This window comes from Salminus brasiliensis, chromosome 13 (assembly GCF_030463535.1).
Source record: "Salminus brasiliensis chromosome 13, fSalBra1.hap2, whole genome shotgun sequence".
Taxonomy (NCBI): Eukaryota; Metazoa; Chordata; class Actinopteri; order Characiformes; family Bryconidae; genus Salminus; species Salminus brasiliensis.
This window is the reverse complement of record NC_132890.1, coordinates 24,750,953-24,765,749: the sequence shown is the minus strand read 5'-3', so window position 1 is coordinate 24,765,749 and position 14,797 is coordinate 24,750,953. Positions and strand designations below refer to the sequence as shown.

The 14,797-nt window shown below is 45.4% G+C and overlaps 1 protein-coding gene across 1 annotated transcript; it reads left to right on the top strand.

Moving 5' to 3' along the window:
* The first annotated feature begins 1,092 nt into the window (after nucleotides 1–1,092).
* On the top strand, nucleotides 1,093–14,463 carry znf296 (zinc finger protein 296). The gene is made up of 3 exons (XM_072695180.1): nucleotides 1,093–1,319; nucleotides 5,086–5,415; nucleotides 11,559–14,463. The coding sequence occupies exons 1-3, from the start codon at nucleotides 1,268–1,270 to the stop codon at nucleotides 13,127–13,129; spliced, it is 1,953 nt and encodes a 650-aa protein (XP_072551281.1). The 5' UTR covers nucleotides 1,093–1,267; the 3' UTR covers nucleotides 13,130–14,463.
* Nucleotides 14,464–14,797: the final 334 nt, after the last annotated feature.

The window sequence follows — 14,797 nt, the reverse complement described above, 5'->3', positions numbered from 1 at the left end:
CCAGTATGTCCACGTCAGGCTGTCCTAGTCAGTTCAGTCCAGCAGCAGCCCACCAGATGCCTAAAATCCTAAAATGTCATCACATGATCCACAGGTAGATCATGGGAGGTGTGCAATGAGGAAACCCTTGCTGTTAAAAAAAACATCAGGGCAGTTTCTCTCTGTCTACCTACTTACCTACCTATCCACCCACCCACCAACTCACCAACCAACCAGTTGACCCACCAGCCAGCCTGGTGTAGGCCTACACGTTCTACATCTAGGGTGGATGGGCCTAATGTGGGATCTTTTTGCATTGGGATGCTTCCTTTATCGAACATTGCTCTAAGCTTGGACATTTGAGGCATTGGGTGGTTATGATCACATGCCCTCACAGCTTGTGTTAACCCATCGTTTTATTGACTTTTCTGTATTTGAACAAGACCTGCACTAAATCAAACTTTAGCGTCACCCATAAGGCAGTGTCCCACATTAGGGCAATCCACCCTACATGTCCATTGCGTCCCACCAGATGGCGCAGTTCAGCCCACAGTGATTCCTTATTCATGCCTAAGGTGAAATCTTTTTTTGGATGTACAATGTTTTAGCGCGGCAACTGTATTTTTCACAGCTCGCACAGAAAAAAGGGGGCCAAGAAAAAGTTTGGTTTCGAAATCAGGCGGCCAGCACAAACACCTGTCTGAGGCGACCTCGATAAACCCACTTCCTCCTTACCCACATCCTTCAGCCAGCCCGTTTTTTATTGGTGTCACTGCAGCTGCAGCTTCGTCAAAACAACCGCAAACATCATCTTCTCGTCTCAGAATCATGCTCAAGTTTAAGCTGGACACACACAGGACGGTATATCAGATATCTGGAGTGAGATCGACACCATTGTGGATCAATGAGGCTCCAGAGCCAGAGAGAGAGAGAGACAGAGACAGAGACAGAGACAGAGAGAGAGAGAGAGAGAGAGGGAGGGAGGGAGAGGTACAGGGGCAGCGCGTCGGGCGGGGCGTGGGATGTAAACGAACCCAGGCCACGCCCCCACCGTGAGATCCGACTCCGCCCCCGCTCTCCTCAGCACTACAGGACCGTCTGTGTGAACTTGAACACTGACGGGTGGAAGGGTACGACCGAGAGCACAGCCCTCGGAGGGAGAAAGCAAGCAGTTCAGCCCTCTGTGTTGTGTGTCTTATGACACTCTTTGACTTCTTGGTGGTCTTCGGTTGGTCAGAGCGAAGAAAAGTGACCGGATAAATAAATTGGGAGAAGCTCAGAGCTCAGCATGTCCAGGCGCAAACTCGGCAGCAGACCACAACACCTGAGCGTCATCCAAGGTAAGCTGGGAAACAAACAAAACTTGTGCTGCTCTTGTATTTGGGCTCGAATGATTAGATATTTTGATAAAACTCGACTGGAAGTGAAATAATTCGAGATATATTAACTCCCAGAACATCTAGGAGATGTTAGAAACTTGACAGGGACTGAAAATGGACTAGACGTGAAGGAAACGATGGATCTAGGTGGTGCTGAGAAGGTTCTGAGAAGGCTCCTAAAAGCTAAAGCATGGCTAGTGTTGTGCTAATATTTGTCATTTGTGTCTGGACAGGTTCTTACAGTTGGAGACCCAACACAGCGTGGTAGCTTAGCCTACTTCCTTATTGCATCTTCCCCTCAGACCAGTGCATTTCTTCCTCTCTCTCTCTTGAGTCTGCTGTTCTTCTCTGGAAGTGGCCATTCCTTTTGTTTACTACTGCTTTTATTATTGCACTTATCCAGCATTGAACTAATCCTTCTTTAAGCAGGAGCTTCTTCTCAAAGTTCTCCAGACCCCCATTTGAAATACCTGAACAGGGGCCCAGACTGCATTAAGAGCTCTCAAATTGATCCCCGCTCCCTAAATAGGCCACTACAGGGGTCAGAAGATAAGGGATCCTGCAAGCCGAAGTCTGCACACGCTCTGTGTCCGTCTCGACGCATGTCAAATTCAGTCCAACGCAAGCGTGAACACCCAGATCTTCAGATGGTTATTGAAATGAATGTTTGTCATAGTCAGGAAATAGGCTGGCTGTTTTTCCCCCAAAGTGAGGGCAGCCGTGCTAAGGTGGTTTTGACAGGCCACAGCCGCACCTTCTGCCTGTCTGTGCAACGCAAACAGGAAAGGTGGCATTTTTTTGAGTGAGCTCTCGCCTCTCTGGGCACTGTCTGGACCTGCAGCAGCCTGGCCAGCCCGGCCCGGGCAGGTACATCATTCAGTCCAGACTGCTGAAGGTATGGCTGAGTTGTGACCACAGCAACAAAGTTAGTTACTCATCCGTCTGACAGTTAGATCAAAGAAATGGACTGTCACGTTACAGAGATTTCTGTGGTGGGTTGAGACGTCACAGTGAAAGTATTGACCTCATTCAGGACTGGGGCAGTGGAGTGAGATTTGTAGTTTCAGCAAACACCATAAAAGGCAAAAGAAATATGAATAATACTCATCTAGACTGTGCTCTCAGTGAGGGACAGTACTGACCACATTCAGATGGATTGTTCACCAGGTCTGTCGGAGCGGTCGGGCACGTTTCTAGCCTTGGTAAACGTGATAAAATGTTAGAAAAAGCATTAGAGTGGTGATCTAAGTGGAGGTGCTATCAATGGAAAAATGGATATACCCAATCGTGACTTCGTCCGGAGAAGGAATGTGTTGTCCAGAAGCGCAGAAGGCCAGTGCTGTTTCCAAAGTTGGTCTGAAGGAGCAATCACGTTTCTGTTTTGGTAAACACAACAAACAGGCTAGTAAAAGCATCAATACAGTGATCTGTCAGTGCTAGCAATATGTATGTGACCAAGGCCTCCAAGCTGGTCAGTCTTGTTTCTGGTCTTGGAGATTGGAGAACCCCACAAAAGGTAGAAAACACTTAGGAATAATGATCTTGGTTCAACAATCAGTGGATGAAAATATTGTGCCCTTAAAATGTTAGGATAAGGTGGTAAGTCTTAGTAAGAAGGTAACAGGTCAGAAAAAGGTCATCTGAGAGGTGGGATGTGGCGTTCAGTTGCACTTCTAGACAGAAAACAACACCAAAATCCAAAAATCTAAAAGAAATCATGATCTACTTTTTTGTTTTTAGGGGACGAAAGTCCTGCATGATTCAGGGCTGTTTCTAAAGTTGGTCTAAGATGGTTAATCACGTTTCTGTTTTGGAAAACCCAAAAAAAAAGGTTAAGAATAGTGATCTGATAGTGCTATCATTATCTATATAATGTTCTATGTTCTGCTATCAGTGCATGGCAATTTTGACCCCTTAAAAGGTTGAGATGAGGTGGTTAGTCACACCACAAAAGGTCAGAGGAATTGGGTTGTCAGTGTAATCCAGTGTATTGACCTTGTTCATGGTTGCATCCACAATGGAGCCGAGGTGGTCACATTTCCAGTCTTGGCAAACATCACAAAAGGTCCCCAAAACTATAATAGTCATTTGTACTGATTTAAAGATTGGGCTGAGATGTTCATGCCTACTTCTAGTCTAAAATGCCTCAAAAAAGTAGAAATGTTGACCCCTTACTAGGTTAAGCTGCAGTGATCTAGTCCGGGGGGGCAGGCAGAACCAAATGTCAGAAAATGTTCAAGAATAGTGATCTAGGTTGTGCTAATAATGGCTGAAAGTTATTGACCCCATTCAGAGTGGCCTATTGTGGTCACATTTTTAGTCCTGGAAAACACCACAAAAGGCCGGCAAGAGCCTAAGAATAGTGGCCCATGCTAACAGCTAATTATTCAGCTCATCTGACCTGCTGAGCCATTTCCAATTCCCAGCCCTGGCTGAAGCAGTCTTCATTATTTTTTTCTGTCACATTAGACTGACAGCTTTGTTGTCCTGATTTGCACTATTCTACAGTTTGCAGGGACAGTGTTTGTGTGTGGTGTGAAAGCCAACATTCAGCAAGTGCTGTGTGTGAACGTGCAAAAGGTGAAGGGGTTTTTTTTGTTGTTGTTGTTTTGACCTATCAGTGCGCTGGAGTGGTCGGCGAGCGTGCCGCCGGTGCAGGCAGCAGCTAGGCCGAGTGTTTCCTGTGTGAAGCAGGCCGAGTGGCAGAGACACAGGAAGTGGTCACTATCTGCTGACCAGACGGTGGCTGACTGAGGGTGGCAGATGAGCCTGAGCGCCTGCAGAGAAGCGAAAGTAACGCTTCATCAAACGAAGTGAGAGAGAGAGTGCGAGAGAGAAAGCGGAGCACAAGAACAGGCCAGTCGAGAGCTGTTTGAAAGCCGGTTAGGTTGGTCACTCAAAGAGCTTCAGGGTGCGTGTGAAGTGACAAGGGGAGGTGGGGGTGGAGGCTGGGGTGTAACTCAGAACGAGAAAAGAGTGCAGTCTGAACTTTCCTAGGTGCAGGTGTGAATGTAAAATCCAGTACTACAATGATATACACATTATACACAGTAACCTGCTGGTAGTTGGCCATTATAAGTATTCAGGTTCTGTACAGTAACAAAGTACAGTAACAAAAGTCTCGAAGTCTACTTTGTGAAAATGTGGTAAGATGAATGGACCAATTGAAATGGTCCAGGGTCACTTGTAGCACATTTTCTTGCATTAAAGGTTAGCAGTGCCTTTGACTTTTGCTCCAACATGCCCATGGCAGCAGGGGCCCTGACCGTGGTGACTGACAGGGGCCCTAATAATTGTATTAACTGAGCATTTTGGTTGTTAGAGTTGTGGGACCCAAAATCCCTGGCAGTGCACCTGCATTTCACAGATCTTAGTTTGGGTTCTGCCAGATCCAACAGCAGTATGCATATTTGCCGTGGGTAAAAGTCTATGTATGAAGAACCTGAAGATGCAACAGTCCAAGAGAACATGTTCCATATACAATGCAATGTTCCTCATGACGTTCCTGACAACAGGCCCCATTCACCAATATCTTCCTACGAATTTTTCGGAGTAAAAGTCTTAACAAAAAAGTCTAAGTCAGATCTTTGGGTTTTAACATTGTTGTAAATCAAAATCTTGGTTAAAACTGCTTAAGTGGCTCCTTAAGAATGGTTGGTGAATGAGTCCCTTAGTTCATCGCTGTGTTCCTCACAAATTCTTCCTTCTCATTCTTCCCTACCCTCAGATGACCCAGAGGCCAGCGTGACCCCCAGCTCCCCCCCTTCTCTTGACCAAGTACTTCCGCCCGCGACCGGAGGTAGCGACCTCTTGACCTGCGGCCAGTGTGGCCAGGCTTTCCCCCTAGCCCACATTCTCACCTTCATCCAGCACAAGCAGGGAGGATGCAGCAGCATCAGGGCAGGAGCGACGAGCCACACCCCTCAGTCTCCAGCCAATCATGCACTCCGGCGCGGCCCAGGTGTGCAGGTGGAGGTGGGCTACGTGGAGCTGAGGAAGGTGACGGACAGGCGGTGGGAGACTGAGCCAGGTGTGAAGGCGGAGGCTAATCAAGCAGGTGAGTGAGCGCTGGGCGCTAATTAGTGTCATTCTTTTATTGTCCTCAACGCGTTTAACGAACGGGCCCCCAGTCCGTCTCATTAGGCTGCCGTTGCTGCGGCGCTGAGGCCTTTTGTGAGTTAGAGATGCGGGTGCTAATTGTGTGGAAGGGATAGGCAGTTCAGTTACAGGCGTACAAACACACACACAGAGGTACGTCAACGCACAAATGCTCATATACACCCTGGGGGGCGGTGGGGAGGGGACAGAAGCACACCTGAGCATCTCCTTGACTCTGAGGTGACTCCTTGACTCCTGAGTCTCTGAGGTGTAATGTCCAGGTAAACACAGTGCAGTCAGGCCAGGCAGAAGCACAACTCCCAAAGCACTGTACACACCACACACACAAACAGCTCACAACCAGTCAGTACTCAGAGAACCGGTTGGACTTCACGTCAAGTATTGCTTATGCTCTCTCCAAACTCTCATTTCACCCAACAAGTCCTAAAATGAAAGTTGTTCTTTTGCCGACCCTCAACTATCCACAGAGACATAATTGTGTGTAAATCTAGCAAGCCAAATTGTTTGAATTTCCATCTTCTGTGTGTACTCTCACACAGCCAGATGCTGGCCATCTTCTTTCACGCCTTCCAGCTAAAGAGACTGTTTCGTGCAGTCCAGTCACAGAGCTTTCACTCGACCACAAAACTTAGCAGAAGTCCTTTTTTGTCCACTTGAGGCATTCTGCTAGTAGTCGCCTTATCCTTCTTGAATGTTGTGCTTCACCTGTCTGAAAACATTTGCACCAAGTTAGCAGTTTCTACTCTTTCAAAATGAGTGTCTTTGTTTAGAGCTACAGGGATTAGTGTACTGAAACTACTAAGGCTTTATCCCCCACACTCATTAACGATTTCCTGTTAGTCAGTTTGTTCAGAACTACTGTGGCTAAGACAGAAGGGAGGCGCTTCACTGATTGAGGTCCGGTGCTGTCCGGGCCCTAAAAAAAAAAAGAATAATACACTTTTAATAATATACTATACATAACAATACGTAATGCCAGTGTTGGTCCCCTTGTCGTGCCCTTGTCATCCAGGGTTAAGAAAAGGGGAAAAAAAAAAAAAAAAAAAAAAAATATATATATATATATATATATATATATATATATATATATATATATATATATATATAAGAAATATAAGAAAATATGTAAATCAATATTATATGTCACCAACACAAGTTAAAATCTTAAGATAAGAGAATATATGTGTAATTTCAAATATCATTAAATAAATACAAAACTCAAAATGATGGCAAGACATTGTGATAGGTTCATGGTTCAGAGCATGTGGTAAAGAAACACTGCGGTTGGGTAGAGACCTCATTTGCATATTACAGACCTTTGCGATATCCATAATTGCAAAAGCCAGTGTTACAATAACAGTCAATAAACGATTGTAGCTTGTGCAACCCTAAATTGTGCATGTGAGTGACCGCGGACTGCTGGCTCTCGCGCCGCTCTGCTGCTTTCTTTGCTGCAGTAATCTGGTGGGGTCACTAGGTGTGTGCAGGTGCCACTGTTGGTCTTTATTTGTCTGAACTGCTGAACTGTGACTTCAGTGCTTCCTCTAGACACTCTGCGTCCCAGAACTGGCCGCCTAAAGTCCGCCTGCTGAACCAGAATCTAGATCTGCTGTGGCCTTCTTACTGCTGAGGGTTAGGCTAAGCAAATATGACAGTTTATTAAAGGTGACAAGTATTCATCGAGGGACCGGGGCGGTTATGACTGATTATTATCTACAGCGCGCGCACATGTATGCTCTGACGCGCACATGTTTGCACTTCCTTCCTTTGTGTGGAGCTCAAGGGACAGACATACTCTGCTTCCTTCTGTCCACGACTGCTTGCACTGTCCCTCTCCTTCAGTTTGTGTGTTTCTGGAAAGAAATGTAACGCAGGGGACGAGGGAGCAATAAGGCTAGTAGACGTATACTGATGTTTATGAGCTTTGGAAGGATATGCATGATTAATGTGTGATTAAGAAGTTCAACAACAAACCATTTTTGTAAATAGTAGAGATGCACAATATAGATACAATTTCATATTGACCTTATATACTACATACTGTGACTGATATAAACTTAAGCATATGTAATGTATGTTTTTTTGCTGATTTTTCTTTTTTTTTACTGTTTGACAAATGGGCCAATGGATTTAATGTTTTTTTGTTTTGTTTTTTAAAACATGCTGATGATATTACATGAATTGATTAGTGTTTATGATACTTGATTAGTGTTTTTGATATTTATGATGATACAATATTAGTACCATTGGATATTTAAAGACATTTTCACAATACTAATATTTTCTATTCAAAATCTGCTGCACGCCATCCACTTAAACTAGACTAACTGCAATGTTTGTAATGAAACATTGACTTAGTCAGTGTTCTTGATGAGCACTGATGATATCCTCGATATGCTTAGAAAAACATATTGTGTATCATGCTAACAATTTATCACAATACGATAAAATATCGTCATATCGACCAGCCCTATGCTGAAGGAATGCACCCCAAAAAAATGTCATCTTATAGGCATCTTATTTTTCACATTTTACAGTTTGGAAGATATTCTAAAGCTATTTAAGTTTTTTTTTTAGTTTTTTTTTTTTCCTTTCTAGAATTTAAGCCATTCTCTTAACAAATAGTAAAATAACAAGAGGACCAGATAACTGTTTAGAGTAAAGCTGCTTAAAAACAGTAGAAGAAATAGAAATAGAAGATAAATATGAAATAGTAGAGAAATATGAGCGGTTTAGATTAGCTTAAAGATGATTTCACTTGCTAAGAAAATTTCTTTCAGTGTGTCCTACAAACCTGACACAGCTTGTTTTTATTTGGGCTGTTAAGTTTTAAGTTCATTTCTACCAGCATGCCTCTCTATTTATAGAAGATCTTTATGTATCATTACGGCCAATAATAAAAAAAAAATCAGTGCTGCTTTAAAAATTGCAATATAGATGACAGAAAAGATGATCAGGAGCATCTGATTGGTCAGGCGCACAAAGCGGCTCACAATACAAACGCTGATTGATTGACTAGAAAGCTCATTTGCATGTTGTAGCCTTCTGTTGTAAGTGTGCCTACGCATGTAGCCTACGCATGATGTGTTGTAGGGCAACAAAAGGTTAGATGTGGGCGATATCGCAAAAATATATAACGATAATAATTTCTTCAAGAAATCGAAGAAGAACACACTTTGGAGAAGGCATCAGCATTTTTATGCATTTTTATTTGTCAATTGTGAGATTTGTGTGTGTGTATGTGTACACACACCCTGTATGTGTGTGTGTAATATATATAACTTTTTATTTATTTATTTATTTTTCAAATTTGGAGCATTTCTGTTGGTTTGTTTATCGTAAATTGTAAAAGATTTTCAGACAGTGACAATGCACCTGGTCATATGTAGTTTTTTTTCTGAGGTTTCATCCATTTAGAACAGACAAAAGAGGCCCTCACAGAGACCATCAGAAACAGTCAGTGCTATTACAGAGGACTGATGTTCTCCTTGTAATGAAAGGTGCTGGCAATATCCATCACATGCTCAGCAAGGCCTACTGAGATGTAGTTTGTCGTGATAACAGATATGTTCCAACAAGGGCTTGACTCAGTTTAACTGGTAGAGGTTGAGAATAGGTGATGGTGCACTAAGTGTAAGATGGCGTGACTGAGCGGATGGGTGAGGGACAGTACTTGAGTCTCATTTGCTCTTTCACTCTGACTCACCTGTGAAAATTCAGTTACCCCACAACAGTTAGGTGTCCCTTGGTCAAGTGCAAGTGTGTGATTTTAATTTTTTTTTTTAACCCCTTGCCTTCGCCTGTATGTGTGTCTGTTTCTATATAAAAGCCTTCTTAACTTTCAGTGGAAGTCAGTGGACAAATATTGTGATTTCGGGGACACAGTGCAAAAAGAACAACTGCCAGATTCACATTGTCAAAAAGTGAAAACAGGCATGTGTGTGTGTGTGTGTGTGTGTGTGTGTGTGTGTGTGTGTGTGTGTGTATCTATATCTATATATATATGTGGTATGTGTGTGTTGAAGTAACCAACAGCATGTGATGGATTGCTCTGATGATTGCTCAGACAGTACATGGATACCTTATCTCCCCCATTCCCCTTCATTCTCGCGCTCTTCATTATTCTTCCATCTTTTCTATCCACTCTCCCTCTCCCTCCTTCTCTTTTTCTCTGCTCCCAAGGGAGAGAAGATTCTGCCTGCTGCTCGTTAGAGCTCCCAGCCAATCTGCATTTTTAATTAGCAGTTATTGCTTCTGCTTAATATGCAAGTGCTACCCTGGGCCAAATGGGAATCCTTACAAAAAAAAAAAGAGTGAGTGAGAGGAAGAAAGAAGGGCGGGGGGAGAGAGAGAGAGAGAGAGAGACTGGTTTGGGTATTGTGTTTCACTCCAGGACCCCAAGACAAAAGCCCCCTGCAACCCCCCCACCCCCCACCCCCCCACCTCCTCCACCCAGGGGAGAGATTTGGAGGCAGAAGGGGGATCGTACGGCGAAGCTAAAGGTGCACTCATAGGGGTGATGATTTTTACTGTGTTGTTTTGCGACATGTACAGCTTCGTCTTCAGTCTTCATCTCCGCTCTTCTTTGTTCCTAAGTTGAACTTATTTCCACCCTTTTTTTTTTCTCCCTCCCTCCCTCTCGTTTCTCCTTTCAACCTCCCTCCCCGAGGCTCAAAGGCACGTCTTCTGCTTTAAGATGTGCTCCTCTCCAGGCCTGGAGCCGTAGACGGAGGGGAAAAGGCAGAGACACTTTTTAATCTTCTATTCCTTCACCCCCCCAATAAAATACAGAAGGATTTTGAGTGAGGAGACATGAAAGAGGCTTATACCATTCAGCCCCTGAGCCCTTTGGCAGGGGAAAGAAAAAAATGAAATGCGTTTTCCCTTCAGTTTTCGGGATCCTCTTTCCCATTTTGATTTATGCAGAGAGGCCCCATTTATCAAGGAGGCTGACTCAGGCCTCATTTGCATAAAGCCTTCGTTTCCCCCGTTCCGCTAATTAGCAATTTGCCGCTTAATTGGTGAGTGGCTCTCGGAGAAAGAGAGACAAAACTCGCCATATTCGAGATGTCTTCAGTCTGGCTCGAAAACTGGTGCCTTTGCTTCTGCCTTTGTCTGTCTCTTTACCTTCGTCTCGCTCTTCACCGGACACACCTGGCAGCCCTGACCCAGACAAGGTTACTGAGGCTTGTCTAGTGTGGCACTCCTTTTCACTCACTGTCCCGTTCATACCTCTTGCTACCTATCAGAGCCAGTGTTTCCACCCCTCACCCCCCACACACCAATTTTATTTTGGTTCACTTTTCCCCCAGCATTTGATTGATACTGCACACGTACAGCTGATTTCCTGTCAAACATGCGTCGCTCCACAGCATGCAAGTCCATGAGCTTTTATTAGCCCTCAGACTGCAGTTTGCCCTACTTTTGCGTCTGCCGTTGAACCTGTTTTTGTCCTGCACAAATTAACTGACATGACGTTCCGTGAATCACGGGCCGCCACCTTCTGGTGTCCTTTCGTTTTTCCCTCTGCCACGATCCTGCAAACTGTCTCACTGGTTATCTGTGAGCGTTCTCACACATGACCTTAGGCCCTGAGGGATATTATTATTTTCTTACAGGACTGGCCGTGCCAGTTCGGGTGGTCCCTGCTTTGCATTTTGCTTTGTCATTCTTTTTGATGGTACCTGTAGCTGGTGTCTCAGTATGTGTGTTAGAGGGGCACATAGGAGGATAGTGGTGATAACACTTCTTATTTTGATGGTCCACAATAGGACGCCTGTGAGCAAATATGAGCATCTACACTGCTCAGTAGATGCTCACTTTGTGTCTAGCCTGCCCTCAGTTAAATATAAACTAAACTCAAGAGGGTTTATCTAATGCTGAACCCTTCTAATCCTAATCCTGGTCTTAATCCTAAACCTAACACAAACACTGCCCGTATTCACCTGGTTGGCCATTTGAGCTTTTTCTGTTGCGCAAAAACTTTGGTTCTCTTATATGGCAACTTTACAGGAGAAGGAAAGCATCTTCTGATGCTGGTAAAATATCTATTTCTGATCCTGTCTTTCTGTTTATTTCTAGATGAGCCATCCAGTTTCACCTGCCTGGTGTGTGAGTGTGTGTTGCCCACCGCATGGACTCTCCTCCAGCATGCCCAGCACGCCCACTCCCTGAACCTCTATCAAGTGGATGGAAATCATATGCCCGAGATGTCAAAGCCAGCAGCCACGATGGATCCTCGTCACCTGGGCGCCACTCTGGCCTCTGCCTTCCACTCCACCTCAAAACGCTTACCTCGACCCCCTCAGCCACCCCGCCCCCAGCAACCCTCTGCACCTTCTCCGGCAGGGCGGGACCTGCAGGGTCTGAACTTTTCCCTGTGTCTGCAGCGGCTGGCAGAGGTCAGCTGTGGTAATGGAGGGGTCGTTCCCTCCCCGTCGCCATCTCCACCTGCGGCTTCACCTTTCCCCCATTCCACACCCTCTCTCCTGGGGGCCTTCTCATGTGAGGTTTGCGGCCAAAGCTTCCAGTCTCTTCGCAGCCTGTCCGCTCACCGTCGCACACATGCCTGCGAGAGGCCCTACCACTGCGGCATGTGTCAGCTCACCTTCGCCCAGAGTGGCGAACTTGCGCGCCACATGAGGAGCCACCGGCGTGCCGCCTCTGCACAGGAGGTCACTGCAGATGAGCTTGGAAACGTGCAGACATCGTTGTCTCAGCAGGTAGCTGGGGACGGTTCCTCTGCAAGTTTGGGGAGTCACAGGGCTGACCTTGATCTCAGCAAGCATTCTGCTGCAAGTCCAGGCTTGATGCTGCTGTCTTCACAGTCTGGAGCCACAGGCCACAGCCTGCTGAGGTTCTACCAGCCACAGGTGGAAGCTGGTCAGGAAGAGGAAGCGCATGGAGAGCCGCAGCAGCCTTCGCCTTATTCTAGTCCATCAGAGGGCTCCATTGAAAGTGGAGAGACTGGCGGCAGCGGAGAAAGCGGCATCGCCAGCGGAAACTGCACCCCAAAGCGTCCAGAACGAGAGAATGAAAGAGAAGCTGAGGTGGAAAGTGTGGACATGGTCCAGGAGTGGCAGCAGGACAACGACAGGAGGCCAGCCGGCAATGGAGGAGGCAGGAAGAAGAGAGAAGAAGCTTGCGAGTTCTGTGGCAAGAGGTTTCGCAACAGCAGCAACCTAACTGTGCACCGGCGGAGCCACACCGGAGAGAGGCCTTACCGCTGCGGGCTGTGCAGCTACGCCTGCGCCCAGAGCAGCAAGCTCACCCGCCACATGAAAACGCATGGCGCCCGAGGCTCCAGAGCGCCGTTCCAATGCCAGCTGTGCTCCGTGCCCTTCACAGTGTACGCCACACTGGAGAAGCACTTGAAGAAAGCGCACGGAGTCAGCCAGGCCGCTGCCGGAGTTTACAACCACAGTCCTCCAGTTAGCTACACGAGCCTGTCCGTCAAACTGGAGGACGATCCAACCAGCAATCACTCGGATGCTCCAGCCCATACCCTCGCAGAAGGCACAGTGGACATGTATGAAAGTCTAAAGGAGGAAGACTCCGAAATGAGGGTCAGCAGTGTCGACCGTGCGGCATCGCCCTCTCACGAGGACTCCAGTGGTAAGGTCAGTTTGAGCCTCGCTCCAAACACTGCCTGAGCTAAGAGGGTGAAGCACCATCCACCTGGATCTCATTCTACCTGCCAATCAACATCTGAGCTCCAGGCTGCTCCAGACTGAAACAAACATACAAAAGGACACCTGGAGGCTTATACAGAGCCGTGCTGTGTGCTCTGTAGCTGCATATGATCAAATAACCTATATTTGAATGAAATACCAAGTGCCTGCACATCAACTACTGTGATACGTCTTGTCATGAGTGATTTACGCCTCATATCACCGTTCTGCTGTGGGACTGTGAGGGTTTACGAGTTTGAGGACATGGGACAGAGTCATGTGACTGCTCATGGAGACGGGCATGGATGCCAGGCAACTGCCTTGGAACTTCGTCAGCGAGGGACGAACCAGATCACCTGCAGTGGACGTTATTGTTAGTGGTATTCAGAATGAGATTCTGACTGCAGAGGGGGAGGTTTTTTTGTTAAGTCTGACGATGTGCTTTAGCACGGACATTGTTTGTAGAATTCTGTTTATTACAAAACGTTACACAGATGTTAAAGGTGTACATGAGGAACTGCGCACAGTATAGTGTATCTTGAAGGGGAATTCGTTAATTATTCTAAATGGAAATTTGCATAATTTTGTGCCCAACAAAGTCATTCAGAGTAGATCAGAGTAGAAACTTGCCTACTTCATTACAGTGGTCACCAAGACAACACCCCAAATATGGCCATTTAATTTATTGTCTAGAACCATCAAGGAACCTACATGTTTTCTGAATATTTAATTTCGTATAGTTAATGTTAATAATAATGGGGATTATTTTGTGAGACAACACCCTCCGTGTATTCCCTACCTCTATCTCTACCATAAACAGATGCAAAAAAAATCCATTTTAGCCAAATCCTCCAGCATCAGGCACCACCACTGTGGACAATTCAGTACTTGACTCAGTACTTTTTTTCTACAATGGAGTGTTTCACACTAGACCGCTTTGTGCTTTTCCTGCTCAAGCACACCTAATTCAACTCACCTGTGAATCGGCAAGTTTATTAGGTCTGTTGGAGCAGGAAAATCAGCAAACCATGCTGGACTCCGACCCTCATTAATTCCCCTACGCTAGAACATACCGATTAACACCAGACCAGCCTGAATGAACCCTCCAGACGTCGGCTTCCATTCACCACCACTGTGATCAGTTCCAGCTCTGTAGGTTAGATCACTCAGAATGACTTTGTGTACTTTGTGTACGTTTATCAGTTGAATTCGGCACAAATTTCAAAACAGAATTTGTGGAATTCCTCCAGGATGAGGGTTAAAGTGAGGTTTGTGTGAGATTCCCTTTCTCTGACAAGGTTACATGACTGTGGGCAGATTTCTTTTTTTTTTTTTTTTTTTTTTTTTTTTAGAGGATGCTTATATTCTCAATCAATTTTTTTTTTTTCCCTTCCTCAATTAATTTTTTTTTTTATTGAACCTAGAAATAGGCTTGTGTCCTAAAAAGTGGACATGTGATATTTGCTACTGATTATAAACAATATACAGTGTGGGTAGGTGGCAGGGACAGTCTTTTAACACAGTCATCTGTGTTAATGGCCTCCAGCCAAGCTGCATGGAGATGTCTTAAGACGTGTTTTTTTTGTTTTGTTTTTTTGTTTTTGTACATTTTGTATTTTTAGCCTGCGCTTACACATCCTTATATGTTTA

Coding starts and splice junctions, on each gene's coding strand:
- znf296 (XM_072695180.1), top strand. CDS start 1,268: ATGTCCAGGCGCAAACTCGGCAGCAGACCACAACACCTGAGCGTCATC. Junction 1,320..5,085: donor ACACCTGAGCGTCATCCAAG/GTAAGCTGGGAA, acceptor CCCTACCCTCAG/ATGACCCAGAGGCCAGCGTG. Junction 5,416..11,558: donor GGCGGAGGCTAATCAAGCAG/GTGAGTGAGCGC, acceptor GTTTATTTCTAG/ATGAGCCATCCAGTTTCACC.